Source organism: Stomoxys calcitrans, chromosome 1 (assembly GCF_963082655.1).
Source record: "Stomoxys calcitrans chromosome 1, idStoCalc2.1, whole genome shotgun sequence".
Taxonomy (NCBI): Eukaryota; Metazoa; Arthropoda; class Insecta; order Diptera; family Muscidae; genus Stomoxys; species Stomoxys calcitrans.
This window is the reverse complement of record NC_081552.1, coordinates 114,924,148-114,944,877: the sequence shown is the minus strand read 5'-3', so window position 1 is coordinate 114,944,877 and position 20,730 is coordinate 114,924,148. Positions and strand designations below refer to the sequence as shown.

Genomic DNA, 20,730 nt, shown 5'->3' with positions numbered 1-20,730 from the left:
CCCCGGTACTGTTCGATTTGCCGTAACCGCCTCCATCATCGGTCGGTGAGGTGTAAACGGTACATAGAGTGGGTACATTTCCGATCTTGCTCTGGGCTCACATCACTACGGGAGTACAGTCATACTGAACATTGGATCACAAGGGTCGTCGTCGTTGTTGTTGTTGTTGTTGTAGCAATTTATTGTATTCTATCTTTCGTCTGCTTGATTCTGTTGAGTGTCGAGACCCAGGAACTCCGCAACTAAGATGGGGTGCGTCCACAGGGATCTGGGTCTGAGTCGAGTGGGTCTGGCCGGGCAGTTAAACAGGTGACGTGTACCGTGCGGTCTCTGGTTACAATCGGGACATACATCTTGCACGTCGGCATCAATCCTAGCTCTGTGGGAATTGAGGCGGCTGCATCTGCCGGAACGTAATTGAGCCGGAACCACTCTGGTTTGTCGGGGAGGTCGATTTCTTCGCGTGCAATGGGTGGCGGTCGTTCTCCAAGGACTACATTCATCCGGTAGCCAATTACCGCGTCTGCTACTGTGTCTGCATGAATGTTGTTCAGACCCGCTTGATCTAGAGGTTCTCTCTTGTAGCGCTGAACCTCACGCTCTAGATCGTGTAGATCTACCTTAAGGCTTCTGGGCGGTGGGTATTTATCCACAAGATGATGATTTGGATGGTTTCTGCGATAACAGCCCAAAAGGTATTGCTTAGACAGCATGTAGTTATGTCTTCGCACTGGTAGGATCTTTGTCTCCTGATGGAGGTTGTCCACGTGAGAACTGAGGAGACAGCCCGTCGCAGTTCGGAGGGCGGCATTCTGACAGATCTGAATATTATTCCACTGCGTGTCACAAAGTTGACGTGACCACACTGGCGCTGCATAACTTACCACAGACCGGCCAATTGCTTTGTACGTGGTCAACAAGGTTTTTTTGTCTGCACCCCAAGTGCTGCCAGCGAGTGACTTGAGGACCTTGTTTCTACTTTTGACTTTATTGCAGATTGCTGTGGCATGTGGGGAGAAAGTGTAGGAGCTGTCAAATGTGACGCCAAGTATTTTGGGACACTTGATGGTCGGAATCATTTCTCCATCGACCATCACAGTCAGCTCGGTATTCATCTCGTGCGTATTTTTTGTGAACAATGTGGCTGAAGATTTGGTGGCGGATATTCAGAATTCTTGCAACGAAATATGAGGCAGGTAGACGTTCAACCTATCGCAGTTGTCAACAATTTGCGGGGGGCCTAATGCCATGGTCTTACAATCGTCCGCATATGATACGATTTCTATATCTGCCTGGAGGATAGGTAGGGGTTAAACAGTGCCGGAGATATCACCCCGCCTTGGGGAATTCCCTGTTCGATTCTACGGCGCTTCGACTTCTTATCCCCAAATTCTACAAATGACTGGCGATCACACTGATAATTCGCGACCCAGTGTTTCAGGCCTGGGTGGAGGGACGTGTTGGCGATGTCCTCAAATAATTTGGCATGGCTGACCGTGTCGAATGCCTTCGATAGGTCCAGTGCCACGAGGACCGTCCTATCACATGGCCTGGGTTGATTGAAGCCACAGCAAATGTGTGTGGTGATGGCATGCAAAGCTGTTGTTGTGCTGTGCAGTCTCCGAAATTCATGTTGATGCCCGGCGAATGGAAATTCTCCTACGAGGCTCGGTAGGAGTAATGCCTCAAGCGTCTTTGCCACTGGTGAGAGAAGGAGAGATCGGTCTGTACAAATCCCCCAAACTCGGGTCTTTTCCAGGCTTCAGTAGCGGGATCACTCTGCCCATTTTCCACACATCGGGAACTATAAGAGTGTTCAATGACAGGTTAAGGACAGTGGTAAGGTACTCAACTCCAGGTGAATCCAGATTCTTCAGCATCAATGTAGAGATTCCGTCGGGGCCCAACGCCTTTGAAGATTTGGCGCCACGGATGACATTCGTAACTTCGCCCACGGTAAATTGTGATGGCTGTTCATCGGCTCGGAGACCACGAATACGGCGAATGGCTCTCCTCCTTGCCCTGTCTCTCTCGGGATGCACAATAAATTGACGGTTGAACAACCTGGCGCATCTCTTCGGATCAGTCACGGTTATCTCGCCAAAAGTGACTGAGGTTCTGTCGTCCCGTCTGGCGGGGTTCGAGAGAGACTTAACAGTGGCCCACAGTTTGCCTGCACCGGTGCCTAAGTTACATTACTCCAAGTGTTCCAGCCACAAATTCCGCTTATGTTCGTTGACTACCCTATTTATTTCCAGATTCAGCTCCTTGATTCTGGGGTTAGCGGGGTCCATAGCACGAATCCCATCACGCTCGTCTGCGAGTACCACTGCTTGCGCCGGGAAATTGGGTCGCACTTGTGGTATTCGACCGGCTGGTATAAAGCGAGCGGCTGCTGCGTTGATGATGTCTCGAAATTTCCTCTCGGCCACAAGCACATCAGAGGGGGGTGGCAGTTCATTGAAGCGGCGATTGGTATTCTCTCTGAAGCCAGTCCAATCGGCCTTCTTATAATTGATGAACGTCCGGCGCTCAGAGGTTATGAAGTCGGGTGGTCGGTCGATGGTGAGAATAATGGGGAGGTGGTCTGACCCCAAAGAGATGACGGCTTGCCAGGATACGTCACTCAGGAGATCAGGGGATGCAATTGAGATGTCTGGCGAGCTGCTGCACCTCCTCGTAATCCTAGTGGGGGCATCCTCATTCACCGTGCAAAACGTGGAGCTATCTATCTCCTCTGCCAAAGCTATGCCACGCTGGTCGTTACCTAGGGGAGAATGCCATGACGTGTGATGTGCATTAAAATTCCCCAGAACCAGACGATTATGGCCAGATAGCAATCCACTTATGTCGGGGTTGTAAACCTGGCCATTAATCGGGACACAGCTACCAACCGGCGGTATATACACGTTGTATATCTCTATCTCGGCAGTACCAGACCTGACTGCTACCCCCATACATTCCATGTATGGGTCACTAGCGTCAAGCGCAGGCGAGATAGGTCTATACTGCACGGAATGGTGTATAACGAAGGCCAATCCCCCACCTCCATTCCTTGAGCGATCCTTACGTAGCACATTGTAACCGTGACAACTGTGCAAGCTGCAGGTGTTGGTCAGCTTTTTCTCCTGGATCGATGCGACCGATACGATCTTCCGACTCATAAAATCTACGATCTCATCGATCTTGCCACGCAGTCCGTTGCAGTTTAACTGCATGAACGATACACTTCCCGGCACTGGCCTGGCAATAGTAGCGCTAGGGTGCTGTCGTTGCATAAATTGCCGTACGGGAGAGGTCGGGGGGTCACATAGTCCGACGACGAGGACGCCGAAGGCGACGACGACGACGCTTGTGACCCACTGCTGGCTATGTTCGCACAGCACCTTGCGACATAGCCAGTATGACTATACTCCCGTAGAGAAGTTAGGCCAGAGCAAGAACGGAAATGTACCCACTCCATGCACCGGTTACACCTCACCGACACCGACCGATGATGAAGGCGGTTCTGGCAAACCGAACAGGACCAGGGTCCGGGGTTCTTTTCAATCCCGGCACGGACCAGAAGCGTGCGGAGAAGGCACTCCGAGACGAAAAAATACGAACACGTACACTGAGGCGGCAGCCCTTGCCGATGAGGATTCCATCGGGCCAATCCGGTGCGTACAACCGGCTCCCATGGGATTGATCCCGGCGCAGGCAGTGGTACTCGTAGACGAGCGTGGTGGAATTCGTTGTACAGACCCCACTAACCCCAGAATCAGCGAGCTGAATCTGGAAATAAACAGGGTAGTCAACGAACAAGAATTTGTGGTTGAACACTTGGAGTAATGCAACTTAGGAACCGGTTAAGTCACTCTCGAACCCCGGTAGACGGGATGACAGGACCTCAGTCACTTTGAACAACCAACCGTCAATTTGTTATGCATTCCGAGAGTGGCAAGGCAAGGAGAAGAGCCATCGCCGTATTCGTGGTCTCCAAGCTAATGGACAGACTTCACAATTTAACGTGGGCGAAGTTACGAATATCATTCGTGGCGCCAAATCTTCCAAGTCGTTGAGACCCGACGGAATCTCTGCATTGATTTTGAAGAATAGGGATTTACCTGGATTTGAGTACCTTAGTACTGTCCTCAACCTATCTTTGAACACTCTTATAGTTCCCGATGTCTGGGAAATGGGCAGAGGGATCTCGCTACTGAAGACTGGAAAGGACCCTAGTTTGGAGAAGTCATACAGACCGATCTCCCTTCTCTCACACGTAGCAAAGTCGCCTGAGGCAATACTCCTCCCGAGCCTCGAAGGAGAATTTTCAACATTGCACAAAAACTGCTTTGCATGCCATCACCTCACACATTTGCCGTGGCTTCAATCAGCCCAGGCCATGTGATAGGGTGGTTCTCGTGGCACTGAACCTGTCTAAGGCATTCGACACGGTCAGCCATGCCAAACTATTTGAGGACATTGTTAACCGTAAGTCCGGCCATGTTTGATTTGGCTGCTACTGTTACCCAAACATTGTATGCAAATTATTGTTATGGCTTTTGTGCAACATCTCAAATCTATTACCTGCCTACCAATCTAAATGCATGCAATCACTTTTACACATACGCTTGCGCATTCTTGTCTGGTCGTTGCCCAGTGAGCCATTTTTGCCGAGCGCTCTGAAGTCAGAGTTTTTTCCGAAGTTTTCTGATATTTTATAACAAAATTTGCCGATTTCTCAGAATTTCCCCTAGAAATTTATCGGGGTTTCGGCCAGATTTCTTTCGAACATTGCACATTTTATTGTGGTTATAATCGTAAAGAATTTGTTTCGTAATTTTTCGTATTTCCAAGCATCAGCTAAGAGTTTTTTTTCAGAGTCTCTGCATATTTTTGTACTAGCTTATTTTTGGTTTGTATACCGGTTTTGTTTGTTTTTGTTTTGCAACGGTTTGCACGTGGCAAATTTTGTGTTTACAGGTTTTGTTTGCTTTTTTTAGTCGATTAGAAGCATTCAAGCAGTAAAGTTGGAAGTTTTATTGTGAAAATAAAATTAAAGTGTAAAATAAACAAATGAAATTATATTTAATGAATTGAATTAACAAACAAACAGACATTAAATATAATTCAATTATTATATTTAATGTCTTTTTGTTTGTTTTTTGTTATTTTTTCTAAATAAACAGTTAAAAATAATAAAAAAAAAAATTTTAGGAAAAATTTTGAGATTTTCTGATTATTTTCTTAACATACATCAGAAAATACTCAGAATTTCCTAAGACTTTTTCTAGATAAAAGTGAAAATTTTGAAGAATATTCGGACTATATGTTCGAATATGTAGAGAGTATTTGATTATATTCGTTTTTTGTCTTGATTATATTCGAGTTTTGTCTGAAATTGTCACGAAAATCTAACAAAGCATCGGAAATATCTGAGCAATTTCAAAAATTCCCTCAGAATTTCCTTAAAGTTTTTTAACGATTTCTTAAAGAATTCATTACAAAACTCTGACGCTAATTCCGAATTTCCCCTAAGAAAACTTTCAGAATTCGTGTAAACCGTCCATACAACTTTCTTTACTATTTCGCAAAAAATTAGGAATCAGAATCGGAAACTTGTGCAGAGATTCTGTCCGAATACTTAACGAACTCGGCAAAAATTGCTCACTGGATGTCTAGCTGCTATATGTGTTAACGTGATCTATTTGTTGATTACTAAAAAAATATTGTCAAGTCGGATAAAATTTCTTTAATTTTTTAAAGTCTTTTGTGAAATACCGTGAAGTTGCTAAAAAAAGGAAATATACCAGACGCAGTATGCTCTGCAACGCAAGTGATGGTGTAAATTCAAAAAATGTATTACCCCATGACAAGGATTGCATCAATGCTAAAGCAGTTGGAGATGTTGAAAAAATCCCTTACGCCGACGCAGCTTGGTGAATATGATGATGTAGATTTGTACGTCCGTCTCGACTATGTGGAGCAGTTAAACGCCTTATTCGAAGAGACTTATTCAGCGTTGGAGGAGATGGTAACGGCCGAAATAGAAAGTGAAGAACGGATGAAGTTTACCGCCTTGTATCTGGATGTCAGACCAAATTGACTCGACAGATGAGTTCCATCCGGAGATTGGAATCAACTCCACGTTTATCAACGGTGCGCCAATTTTCTGTTGATGGCAGTCCATTTGCCGAAACTTCATTTTCGACACGCAAAACATGCCTACCTGAGATACAGTTGCTGAAGTTTGGTGAGCTTATGCAGATTGGCCGAATTTCTTCTCACTGTGATCAACAATTGTCGACAGCCGCACGGATTTAAGTTACCTGGAGAAGTTCCATGATCTGCGTTCAAGCTTAACTTGTGCCGCCTTGGACACAATTTCATCGTTGGAGCTAAACGAAACAAATTACATGGAAGCGGTAAAATTGTTGAGAAATAGTTTCGATTACAAATTCTAAAATTTTCAGACCCACATAAAAGCCATTTTTTCCGCTGAAAGCTTTTGAAGGTTCCCAATCCATTGGCTTACAACACCTTAAGGCTGGTACTACGTAAATTTTTACGGAAAAATGTCCGAAAATCGTTCTTTCAGTGGTTTGACAAGGTTGATTTTTTTAGGTTTCTTCGGCCAAAATGTTGCCATTTACATAAAAAAAATAATATGGCATTAAACAATTGATCAGCTGCTTACGAGCATGTGTACACACAAATGTGAATGTATGGGTTGAATTGAAATTCATGCATGTTTTTGTAATTTCAACTAAAACGCACCCCTTCGTAATTAATATATTATGAAACACAAAACAATTAAAAAAGAGACAAATGCAGAATTTATTTGTAGAAATAATAAGATTTTGTAGTATTTTCACTGTTATAAGTTAAATAAGCAAAACTTAACAGCATCTTCCACTTTTATCCAAATATTGTAATACCAAAAGCGCAACACATTCTTTCACAAACCTTATTATTTCGTACCGATTGATTGAATTGCATGTTGTGAAAGAAATATACATTTTTCTTTCGAGTATATTTACTTATATTAAAATAATACTTCATTTATGCACCCACAAACACTTTATTTTTTTCCAACCAGAGTAAATATTGGGTTGCCCAAAAAGTAATTGCGGATTTTTTAAAAGAAAGTAAATGCATTTTTAATAAAACTTAGAATGAACTTTAATCAAATATACTTTTTTACACTTTTTTCTAAAGCAAGCTGATAACTGACAGAAGAAAGAATGCAATTACAGAGTCATAAGCTGTGAAAAAATTTGTCAACGCCGACTATATGAAAAATCCGCAATTACTTTTCGGGCAACCATGTGAGCAACATCACTAACACTAACAAACACCCAGTTACAATTAGAAGTTTGACGATCGCGTTTATTTTGCGTAAGAAAATGACTTGTTGCACAGCGGCTGTGGTTGTGCTCTCAATGGTCGTCCCGAAATGTAAATTTTCCCTAGATGAAAAATCAAGTTATGACGAAACGAACACATTTCGGAAAATTTTTCCGTTTATTTTTTTATATGGAGTTTCAACGCGAAAACCGAATATAGTACCTGCCTTTAGTGATAAATTAAATTCCCACTTGCGGGCCATGCAGAAGATAGCCAGTAGGGATCAAATTACAGATGGTTTCTTAATTTATTTAGCTGCCACTAAAATGGACAGAGATTCCCAAATAAAATGGGAGTAGATGACCATCCTGGTCGTCCATATCAAGTATTTTGGAGCAAAGATGTCGAATGTTGGAAAATTTGGACAATTCTTTCGTTTGTGCCAGCTCTTTTTAATAAAACAACAAAAATCAAACATTACAAAATCGAAATGTGCATGAAGCCTCTGGAAGTTCATCTCCGTTGTGTGCCTTATATGATTCGATGGACCATTACATTGTCAATTGTCCATCAAGGAGGCAAATTTTATTTGAAATTGTGACTTAATTGTCTTCGGAAGGGCCATGTGTTGAAAAAGAGCAAATCGAGTCCTTGCAGACAATGCTCTTCAACAACCCAGCCATCAGATGCAGTGGAACCATCAACATACCAATCAGTGCTTATTTCGTCAGCTGATTCATCTGGGAAATCAGCAACCCCAGGTGGAACAGTCTTCCTGGCCACAGTCATTGTCCTCGTCAAAAATAAGTTTGGAAATTTCATGCCATATCGTGCAATTTTAGATCCTGCGTACCAGTTAAACTTGATTGCAAATGATTTTGCAAATATTCTTGGCTTAAATTGCAATCGAGTTTCAGCCACAGTTTACGGGATAGATGACGGAAGTATGATGGTTGAGAAATCTGTTGAATTGGTTGTGAAATCTTGTCATAATGATTTCACCATTCGTTTGCTGCAATGGTGATACCAAACATCACCATAAATCTTGATACTTCCAACTGGAATATACCAAAAAACATACAATTGGCAGACCCAGCATTCAACAAGCCGGCTCATATCGACATGTTAATTGGTCCCGAATTGTTTATCAATTTGATATCAGTCGGGTAAATAAAAATTGGTGCCAACCTTCCTGTATTACAAACAACATTATTCGGCTGGGTCGTAAGCAACTTTGTTCGTTTGCCTTCTAGGGCATATTCAGTTTGGCTGCCGCAAATCGAAAGCAGATGAGTTTCATCACTTGGTGGTTCATACCAGCGTACATTGCAAAGGCTTAATTCTTTGGGAAGATAGTTTCGCCGGAATCCAGAAATAAAGGCTCAATGTACAGCTTTTATGAGTGAGTATGCCACATTAAGCCTCATGTCGATGATTTCACCGCAGGTACCAGATTCGAAGTACTATTTGCCACAACACTGTGTTCAAAAGCTGGACAGCACATCGACGAAACTTAGAGTGGTTTTTGATGGATCGGCAAAAACTATCGTTGAACGATATTTTGCATTCCCGCACTACTATACAAACAAGGCTTTTCAATGCCCTCAGAAATAGATTTTTCAAAGTTGCCCTTAGTGGAAACATTTGCAAAATTTACAGGTGTGTACGAGTGTCTTACCCTAACGATTACCTCCAATGCATTCTGTGACGGGAGAAAAACTTACAAATTGAACACAGTCACTGCATCAACTTGCAATCGATGAAGAGGAGAATTTTCCACTGGGTTCCAAAGTGGTTCTGCGTGACTTTTACGTAGATGGCGTGCTTTCCGGTGGCAATTCATAGCAGAGGTCGAAGAGATAAGGCGTCAAGTGACAGCTTTGCTTAAAAAGGGCGAATTATTGATTCGCAAATTGTGCTCCAACGATCCAGATGCTCTACGAGATGTTCCTACAGAAGAGAGAATGAGCAACGTCATTAAATCTGAATTGCTGTGCTTTAAGTCGAGAGTTGCCCTATTGAAGACGCTCACTGTACCAAAGCTTGAAATTTCAGCTGCATGCATTCTAGCTGAGTTGATTGATACCATTGTTGGTCCGATTCGATGGTAGTTTTGTCCTGGCTTTGAGAGCTACCATCCACTTCAACGTTTTCGTTGTCAATCGAATTTCTCGAATTCAGTCACTTGGGACTCGAATTTCTTGGCATTACGTTTCAACTCAATCCAGCAGACATTTTGTCAAGAGGTGCGACACCTGTGAAGCTACTCCATTCATCACTATGGAAAGGTAGTCCAAGCTTCCTGCTAAATGAAACTTCAAACTAGCCTGATACTTCATATTATGTAGATAACTTACCTGAGCGCCGAGGAAATGAATTGCTGATGACTCCCCTCACTGATTTGTCGATAAAGTGTTGGTATCGGAATTCTTTTTCGAAAATGCAAGGAATTTTTGCGTATGTTTCTAAATTTTTATATTCCAAATTGAGCGGCCAAATTGAAGTATTAACTCCTGATGATATTAGTGTTGGTACTCGCATTTTGGTCCAAAATGTCCAGCTTATCCATTTTTCTGAAGAGTATAAGGCGTTGAAATCAAATAAGGGAATCGCATCCTCGAGCAAACTGTATTCGTTGGCGCCTATTATTGACGATTTTGGTCTAATTCGAGTTGGTGGCCGTCTCCAAAACTCAATGCTAGCTTTGATGCTCGTCACCCGATTATTATGCCAAAAAAGCATCCCTTTACTGCGTCAACTCTGATGCATTTTCATCATAAACTACTGCATGCTGGAGCACAGTGTTTTCTGGCTACAATTCGACTGCAATTTCGGCCAACCGGAGGACGAAAGCTGGTATGTTCCATAATTTCGAAGTGTGTCCGATGCTTTCGAATGAAGCCGAAATTGCTACAACACGTTATTGGAAATTTGCCATCAGGCCGAGTTACACCAAATAGAGCATTTCATACAACTATCGACTTTTGTGGGCCATTCTTTTACAAGTCTCAGGTGAAGAGCCGCCCTCCTGTGAATTGGTGTATTAGTATATTCGTTTGTTTTTCAACAAAGGCAACTCATCTTGAGGTTGTCCAAGACTTGTCAACGCCGTCATTTTTCTGCTCACTACGACGCTTCGTTGCCACTAGAGGCAAACCCAAAACGATTTGGTCCGACAATGCGACAAATTTTGTGGGAGCAAAAAATGAGTTGGATGAATTGAAGCAAATTTTTTCAAGGCAATCACATCTAAATGCCATTCATGATCAATTTTTTGATGATGGCATTAATTGGAAATTTATTCCACCGCCACATTTTGGTTGTCTCTGGGAAGCGGCTGTAAAGTCTACTAAATTCCATTTCTACCAAGCAGTTGGCCTCAATACACTTACATTCGACGAACTACGCACACTAGTCTGCCAAATTTCTGCGTTTTTTAACTTTCGCCCATTGTTCCCGCTCTCCGAAGACCTGGATATATCAACGCCTGGCCATTTTTTAGTGGGGACCCACTTATTTCAATACCCGAACCAAATATGTTATGGATAAATTTCGGTCGTATCAACAGTTGCCAAAAGGTTTCGGAATTGCTACAGATTTTTTGGAGATAGTGGAGCAGTTCGTATTTAACTCTTCTATAAGAGTGATCAAAATAGCAGTCTAAAAGTGACAACATATCCGTTGGTGCCATGGAGATAATAAAAGATGAAAATTTACCACCACTAAAATGGCAAATGGGACGAGCGGAATATTTAGGCGAGCTTTAACTAAACTAACCGTACCACCAATTAATGAATCGGTTGAAGCCCCAAGTCCTTCAATGGGGGGAGGATGTTAACCACAAGTCCGACCCTGTTGCTTAACCACAAGTCCGACCATGTAGCTTTTGTGCAACATCTAAAATCTATTACCTGCCTACCTATCTAAATGCATGCACTTTCACACATACGCCTGCGCATTTCTGTCTGGTCGCTGACTGGTCGCTGACTGGTCGCTGTCTAGCCTCTGTCTATGCTAATAGATTGGGGATGCACTTTTATGTATGTGTGAGTGTATGTGCATAAACTTTTTTTTGGATATAAAGCCTTTTTTTAGTAGGATTTTTGGTTGAAGTTGCATTTTTTTACTTTGCTCATAACATTAGTCTTTTTCATTAGCAACAAGCAAGTCAATAAAGTTGTTCAATTCGGAACATTAATTTTGTTTTGAAAAGTTTGTTGTGTTTTATTTTTGGTTCGATTAGCCTGTACCTATATTATATATTAGCCTATATTACAGATTCAAACAGACATCGCCAACACGTCTCTCCACCCAGGCCTGAAACACTGGGTCGCGAATTATCAGTGTGATCGCCAGTCACACTGAATAAGAAGTCGAAGCGCCGTAGAGTCGAACAGGGAATTCCCCAAGGTGGGGTGATATCTCCGGCACTGTTTAACCCCTACCTATCCTCCATTCCACACCCTCCAGGCAGATATAGAAATCGTATCATATGCGGACGATTGTAAGACCATGGCATTAGGCCCCCCGCAAATTGTTGACAACTGCGATAGGTTGAACGTCTACTTGCCTCATATTTCGTTGCAAGAATTCTGAATATCCGCCACCAAATCTTCAGCCACATTGTTCACAAAAAATACGCACGAGATGAATACCGAGCTGACTGTGATGGTCGATGGAGAAATGATACCGACCATCAAGTGTCCCAAAATACTTGGCATCACATTTGAAAGCTCTTACACATTCTCCCCACATGCTACATCAATTTGCAATAAAGTCAACTGCATTCATGTTTAAAAAAAGGCTTCATATCCCAAAAAAATTGTATGCACATACACTTAATATATATATATATATATATATATATTTATATATATATATATATATATATATATATATATATATATATATATATATATATATATATATATATATATATATATATATATATATATATATATATGAGTGTATGTGCATAAACTTTTTTTTGGATATGAAGCCTTTTTTTTAAACATGAATGCAGTTGCATTTTTTTGCTTTGCTTATAACATAAGTCTTTTTCGTGCAATGGGAGGCGATCGTTCCCCAAGATCTACATTCACCCGGTAGCTATTTACCGCATCTGCTACCTTGTCTGCATGAATGTCGTCTATTCCTGCTTAATATGCCGCTTGACCTAGCAGTTCTCTCTTACGCTGATCTACCTTGAGGCTTCTGGGCGGTGGATGTCTATCCACAAAATGATAACTTGGATGGTCTCTGCGATAACAGCCCAAAAGGTATTGCTTAGACAGTATGTAGTTATGTGTTCGCACTGCCAGGATCTTTGTCTCCTGATGGAGGTGGTCTACATGAGAACTGAGGAGACAGCCAGTCGCAGTTCGGAGGGCGGCATTTTGACAGATCTGAATATTATTCCAGTGCATGTCACAAAGTTGACGAGACCACACTGGCGCTGCATAACATACCACAGACCGGCCAATTGCTTTGTACGTGATCAACAAGGTTTCTTTGTCTGCACCCCAAGTGCTGCCGCCAATTTACTTGAGGACTTTGTTTCTAATATTGACTTTATTGCAAATTGATGTAGCATGTGGGGAGAATGTGTAAGAGCTTTCAAATGTGATGCCAAGTATTTTGGGACACTTGATGGTCGGAATCATTTCTCCATCGACCATCACAGTCAGCTCGGTATTCATCTCGTGCGTATTTTTTGTGAACAATGTGGCTGAAGATTTGGTGGCGGATATTCAGAATTCTTGCAACGAAATATGAGGCAAGTAGACGTTCAACCTATCGCAGTTGTCAACAATTTGCGGGGGGCCTAATGCCATGGTCTTACAATCGTCCGCATATGATACGATTTCTATATCTGCCTGGAGGGTGTGGAATGGAGGATAGGTAGGGGTTAAACAGTGCCGGAGATATCACCCCGCGTTGGGGAATTCCCTGTTCGACTCTACGGCGCTTCGACTTCTTATTCAGTGTGACTAGCGATCACACTGATAATTCGCGACCCAGTGTTTCAGGCCTGGGTGGAGGGACGTGTTGGCGATGTCTGTTTGAATCTGTAATATAGGCTAATATATAATATAGGTACAGGCTAATCGAACCAAAAATAAAACACAACAAACTTTTCAAAAAAAGTTAATGTTCCGAATTGAACAACTTTATTGACTTGCTTGTTGCTAATGAAAAAGACTAATGTTATGAGCAAAGTAAAAAAATGCAACTTCAACCAAAAATCCTACTTAAAAAAGGCTTTATATCCAAAAAAAAGTTTATGCACATACACTCACACATACATAAAAGTGCATCCCCAATCTATTAGCATAGACAGAGGCTAGACAGCGACCAGTCAGCGACCAGACAGAAATGCGCAGGCGTATGTGTGAAAGTGCATGCATTTAGATAGGTAGGCAGGTAATAGATTTTAGATGTTGCACAAAAGCTACATGGTCGGACTTGTGGTTAAGCAACAGGGTCGGACTTGTGGTTAACATCCTCCCCCCATTGAAGGACTTGGGGCTTCAACCGATTCATTAATTGGTGGTACGGTTAGTTTAGTTAAAGCTCGCCTAAATATTCCGCTCGTCCCATTTGCCATTTTAGTGGTGGTAAATTTTCATCTTTTATTATCTCCATGGCACCAACGGATATGTTGTCACTTTTAGACTGCTATTTTGATCACTCTTATAGAAGAGTTAAATACGAACTGCTCCACTATCTCCAAAAAATCTGTAGCAATTCCGAAACCTTTTGGCAACTGTTGATACGACCGAAATTTATCCATAACATATTTGGTTCGGGTATTGAAATAAGTGGGTCCCCACTAAAAAATGGCCAGGCGTTGATATATCCAGGTCTTCGGAGAGCGGGAACAATGGGCGAAAGTTAAAAAACGCAGAAATTTGGCAGACTAGTGTGCGTAGTTCGTCGAATGTAAGTGTATTGAGGCCAACTGCTCGGTAGAAATGGAATTTAGTAGACTTTACAGCCGCTTCCCAGAGACAACCAAAATGTGGCGGTGGAATAAATTTCCAATCAATTTCCAATCATCAAAAAATTGATCATGAATGGCATTTAGATGTGATTGCCTTGAAAAAATTTGCTTCAATTCATCCAACTCATTTTTTGCTCCCACAAAATTTGTCGCATTGTCACAACCTCAAGATGAGTTGCCTTTGTTGAAAAACAAACGAATATACTAATACACCAATTCACAGGAGGGCGGCTCTTCACCTGAGACTTGTAAAAGAATGGCCCACAAAAGTCGATAGTTGTATGAAATGCTCTATTTGGTGTAACTCGGCCTGATGGCAAATTTCCAATAACGTGTTGTAGCAATTTCGGCTTCATTCGAAAGCATCGGACACACTTCGAAATTATGGAACATACCAGCTTTCGTCCTCCGATTGGCCGAAATTGCAGTCGAATTGTAGCCAGCAAACACAGTGCTCCAGCATGCAGTAGTTTATGATGAAAATGCATCAGAGTTGACGCAGTAAAGGGATGCTTTTTTGGCATAATAATCGGGTGACGAGCATCAAAGCTAGCATTGAGTTTTGGAGACGGCCACCAACTCGAATTAGACCAAAATCGTCAATAATAGGCGCCAACGAATACAGTTTGCTCGAGGATGCGATTCCCTTATTTGATTTCAACGCCTTATACTCTTCAGAAAAATGGATAAGCTGGACATTTTGGACCAAAATGCGAGTACCAACACTAATATCATCAGGAGTTAATACTTCAATTTGGCCGCTCAATTTGGAATATAAAAATTTAGAAACATACGCAAAAATTCCTTGCATTTTCGAAAAAGAATTCCGATACCAACACTTTATCGACAAATCAGTGAGGGGAGTCATCAGCAATTCATTTTCTCGGCGCTCAGGTAAGTTATCCACATATTATGAAGTATCAGGCTAGTTTGAAGTTTCATTTAGCAGGAAGCTTGGACTACCTTTCCATAGTGATGAATGGAGTAGCTTCACAGGTGTCGCACCTCTTGACAAAATGTCAGCTGGATTGAGTTGAAACGTATATATATATATATATATATATATATATATATATATATATATATATATATATATATATATATATATATATATATATATATATATATATATATATATATATGGTATACATTTCGAAATGTGGCTGAGCTCGCTCACATTTTTTGCTATCTCTCTATTAATGTGTACATGACTGTCATGGACTTTAGTATCTAAATATAAATAAAAAAGATTATGGAAATTATACATTCAGTGGTGATTATAAACATCCACAGAGACACACATTAACATTTGTATTTTTTTCTTCTAACATCCCCTTCATAATTTAGCAGCAATAATTTTCAGCAAACAAAAGAGTTTTCAGCAGTAAGCCTGCTGCTCTGAAATTCCAGAACTACTGGACTTCTACTGGGAGTTTTTTCCCAGCAGAAATTTGCAACTTTGAACAGATGTTTTGTAAAGGTCAGCTGATTTATGAAAAGCAGCCGTTACAAGAAAAACAAGAAAATACAAATTCTAACGGCAAAATTAATCAAAAAGGCGGAGGTGAGTAAAGAAATATAGATATTCACCTCTATTATGTATGTCGTAGTCACAACGAATTCCTGTCGTTTATTGTGAATGGTATTACATATGTCGTTTTTCGCCTGAAATGCGACTATGTTTAAAATCTATTACATTTTTTGGTATTATGTATGCCGTTTTTTAACGAGAAATTCGACAGAAACAGTCGTAGAGAATTTTTCAAGTGACAAGATTAAAAATTACAAAAACTGAATAAAAATAATTAGAAAAATGAATAACAGCAAAACGTAAGTCTTAGTATCAAACATTTGTGCATTGTTTACCTAAAATTATTCAATTATACATATTTAAAGGATAAAGAAAACGACACCAAAACAATTTGAAGCTCTTGTGGATTTTATGTGTCAAAACCCAAATATAGCTAAAGGATACCATAAAAACACAGACAAGTTGTCCATTAAAGAGCAGTGGAATAATTTGCAAAGGAAGCTGAATAGTTTAGGCCCTCCCACACGTGAGGCTGAAGGTTGGATGAAGGTATGGGCAGATATGAAGAGCAGCGTTAAGAAGAAAATCGTGCACAATAAGATGGAAAGCCGTGCAACTGGTGGAGGCATTTTCAACCAGAAGTTGTTGACACCTTTGGAGGAGGCAGTAGCAGGACTACTGCAAATCAATTCTATTGTAAGTCCAGAATGCCCATCCATCGGTGTTCAAAGCTCGCCGGTAAACCTGATTCAAGAAATTTTGGAGGACGAAGTTGATGGACACGTCAGCGAGGACAATGTAGAAGTGGATATCCAACCCAATACTTCCACTCGAAAAAGGAAGCAACGAACTGTGGACAAAAATGTACTTCTGGATCAACAGCTTAAAATTCAGACAAGTTTATATGAAGAAGTAAAAAAGAGTTTTATTTTACTTTTTTACTTTTTATTACGAAACGTTTAAAAAGCCGGCAATTGTAACTCAAATATTTTCAATCAGCTGATGTTTTTATCACTGGGTAGTTCAGAATTTATTAAAATATGTAGGATACGTCTATTACAAAAACACTCACGTCATTTTTTTTACATAATACCAACGAAATGTAAATTCGAGTTCGACTACGACTGCTCTCGAAATTCGACTACGACATACATAATAAGGGTGATTGTTTATTGGTAATTGTTAAATTTGTTTAATTTTTATTTGCTTTTGATGAAAATTTGTAATTTGCAATTTTTTTATTTACACCCGCACAACAAGAATATAACATTCTTTTAATTAAAGTGCGGGTAATATCTCCAACAATTGTACATAGTAAACACTTAAAACTAAGAATCTATAGCTATACAATACATAACAGATTTTGAATGAATAACTTACTAACGGAAAAAACTACCATTTGTGGCTTTGTAGATTTCAATTTAAAAGAAAAAAACAAAAATGAATTTATCAATTAAAGAGGAATTAATAGAAATAAATAAATAAATGAGTCTTAACATTCATCAACTAAATACAGTAAAATGTTTCCAAAGTCTGGTTTTAAATGTTGCCGAGTTACTGAGTAATTGCAGATCGTTAGGAAGTGAGTTCCAGAGACGTACAGCGAATATGAACATATGCCGATCAGAAACAAGCCTTCGATACATTTTGGGAATGATTTTTATACCCTCCACCACAGGATGGGGGGTATACTAATTTCGTCATTCTGTTTGTAACTACTCGAAATATTCGTCTGAGACCAGTATTAGGTTGCCCAAAAAGTAATTGCGGATTTTTGAAAAAAATTAAATGCATTTTTAATAAAACTTAGAATGAACTTTAATCAAATATATAATTGCCATTTTGTTCGATAACCTTTTGACATCTTACTGGCAAATTTAGTATTCCACGCTCATAGAACTTCTGGCCTTTATCTGCAAAAAACTGAACCAAGTGCGATTTTATAGCCTCATCATTGCCGAAAGTTATACCATTTAAGGAGTTCTGCAAAGATCGAAATAAATGGTAGTCTGATGGGGCAAGGTCAGGGCTATATGGTGGATGCATCAAAAGTTCCCAGCCAAGCTCACTCAGTTACCAAAGATGTGTGCGGTCTAGCGTTGTCCTGGTGGAATATGACACCTTTACGATTGACCAATTCTGGTCGCTTTTTCTTGATGGCTGTATTCAATTTGGAAGCAGCTCAAAATATACCACACTCTTCCAATCCCACGAAACAGACAGCATAACCTTCTTTTGGTGGATATCAGCCTTTGAAGTGGTTTGAGCTGGTTCACCATGCTTGGACCATGATCGTTTTCGACTAACGTTGTTGTAAACAATCCATTTTTCATCTCCAGTTATGATTCGTTTTAAAAACGGATCGAATTCATTGCGTTTAAGGTGCATATCCCAAGCGTTGATTCGGTTTGTTAAACGAATTTCTTTCAATACATGTGGTACCCATATTAAAATTGACGCCAAACAAACAAATGTAAACAAAATTTCGCGCAGTTTTTATCTAAAACAAGCTAAAAGTAACATCTGATAACTGACAGAAGAAAGAATGCAATTACAGAGTCACAACTCGTTGAAAAAATTTGTCAACGCCGACTATATTAAATACTACTATATTACCGACAAATACTTTTTGGGCAACCCAATATATTCTTGATCGTCGCGACATTTTATGTCGATCTAGCCATGTCCGTCCGTCCATCCGTCTGTCTGTCGAAAGCACGCTAACTTCCGAAGGAGTAGAGCTACCCGCTTGAAATTTTGCACAAATACTTCTTATTAGTGTAGGTCGGTTGGTATTGTAAATGGGTCATATCGGTCCATGTTTTGATATAGCTGCCATATAAACCGATCTTGGGTCTTGACTTCTTGAACCTCTAGAGTGCGCAATTCTTATCCGATTGGAATGAAATTTTGCACTACGTGTTATGTTATGATATTCAACAACTTTGCCAAGTATGCTTCAAATCGGTCCATAACCTGATATAGCTGTCATATAAACCGATCTTGGGTCTTGTCTTCTTGAGCCTCTAGAGTGCGCAATTCCTATCCGATTGGAATGAAATTTTGCACGACGTGTTTTGTTATGATATCCAACAACTGTGTCAAGCATGGTTCAAATCGGTCCATAACCTGATATAGCTGTCATATAAACAGATCTTGGGTCTTGACTTCTTGAGCCTCTAGAGGGCACAATTTTTATCCGATTTGAATGAATATTTGCACGAAGTATTTCGTTATGATATCCAACAACTGCGCCAAGTATGTTTCAAATCGGTTCATAACCTGATATAGCTGTCATATAAACAGATCTGGGTATTTACCTTCTTGAGCTTTTAGAGGGCCCAATTCCTATCCGATTTGGCTGAAATTTAGCATGACGTATTTTATTCTTACTTTCAACAGCTGTGTCAAATAAGGTTCAAATCGGTTCATAACCTGATATAGCTGCCATATAAACCGATCTGGGATCTTGACTTCTTGAGCCTCTAGAGGTCGCAATTATTATCCGATATGCCTTAAATTTTGTACGACGGATCCTCTCATGACCATCAACATACGTGTTTATTATGGTCTAAATCGGTCTATAGTCCATTACAGCTCCCATATAAATCGTTCCCTCTATTTTACTTATTGAACCCCCAAAGGGTGCAATTCTTATTCGAACTGGCTGAAATTTTACACAGGTCTCCAACATATAATTTAATTGTGGTTCAAACCGGACCATATATTGATATCGCTCTAATAGCAGAGCAAATCTTTTCTTATATCCTTTTTTGCCTAAGAAGAGATGCCGGGAAAAGAACTCGACAAATGCGATCTATGGTGGAGGGTATATAAGATTCGGCCCGGCCGAACGCACGCTTTTACTTGTTTTACCTCTAATAGATCTGGCGAAATCAATAAATCCATACAGATACTGCGGTGCCTGCCCATAGATCAGTTTATGCAGGAAAGTAAGCGATCTCAGGTACAACAAGTACTGTAAGGAGACGCCATACAGGGATAATGAGTATTCAGAGATGGAATCGCGCCGTCTCAAGCCAAATACATAACGAGTAACGCTATTAAAAAGGGTGTTTAGCTTACGTCTACTTACCGAGTCGCAATTAGCAAACAACTCACAGCTGTAGAGAATGCCAGGAACAAGATAAGTCTTTGCCAAGAGAGACTTAACCCGCAGCGGAGTAACCGACTGAGTGGCCCAGAGAGCACGCAATTTTGAATATCCCTGACCAACGACAGAATAACCACGCCCAAGTTCTTTGCATGAGGAACGATTTCCAATCTAGAGTCGTTAATGAATATACCGACATCACATGAAAAACGAGACAGCCTGTTTCTGATAACCACACACTTGGACTTGACAGGGTTGAGACACAGGCCATTGGCTTTCGCCCACGTGCTGACTCTTCATAGATCATGATTAAGCAGCGTATGTTTTCAGCAATCTCATCCCTCGGACTGCCGATATATATTTGTACATTGTCAGCGTATATATGTACCTCACAATAAGACAATTGACTCGCCAAGTCGTTACTGTACAATGAAAAGAGAAGAGGACCCAGAATTGATCCCTGAGGAATACCTTTTAAATCGATACAGACGATACCGAAGACTTATAACTGACGGACTGAGTGCGTGTGACAGGTACTACAAAATAAGACGAACGGACGTAGAAGAAAAATTGTAAAGATGTCTCATCTTATCACATAACAAGGAATGATCCACAGTGTCAAATGCCTTAGAATGGTCAAGAAGAACAAGGAAATTTATCTTGTCATTCTCCAAATTGACCCTGATCCTCTCAGTGACCTCTGCCAAGGTAGTTACGCAGCTGCGGTTAGGTCGAAACCCGGACTGTCTCACA

At 40.7% G+C, this 20,730-nt stretch overlaps 1 protein-coding gene and 1 long non-coding RNA gene across 2 annotated transcripts; one reads left to right on the top strand and one right to left on the bottom strand.

Moving 5' to 3' along the window:
- Nucleotides 1-5,719: 5,719 nt before the first annotated feature.
- Nucleotides 5,720-7,168, bottom strand: LOC106094372 (uncharacterized). Its single transcript, XR_001222540.2, has 2 exons — nucleotides 6,462-7,168; nucleotides 5,720-6,380 (listed from the first exon to the last, which is right to left on the bottom strand). It is a non-coding gene; the product is annotated as an uncharacterized LOC106094372 (long non-coding RNA).
- An 8,771-nt stretch (nucleotides 7,169-15,939) lies between these two features.
- LOC131996802 (uncharacterized) lies at nucleotides 15,940-16,826 on the top strand. Its single transcript, XM_059366758.1, has 2 exons — nucleotides 15,940-16,162; nucleotides 16,229-16,826. Exons 1-2 carry the CDS (start codon nucleotides 16,146-16,148, stop codon nucleotides 16,824-16,826), a joined length of 615 nt encoding a protein of 204 aa, XP_059222741.1. The 5' UTR covers nucleotides 15,940-16,145.
- The last annotated feature ends 3,904 nt before the right edge of the window (nucleotides 16,827-20,730 follow it).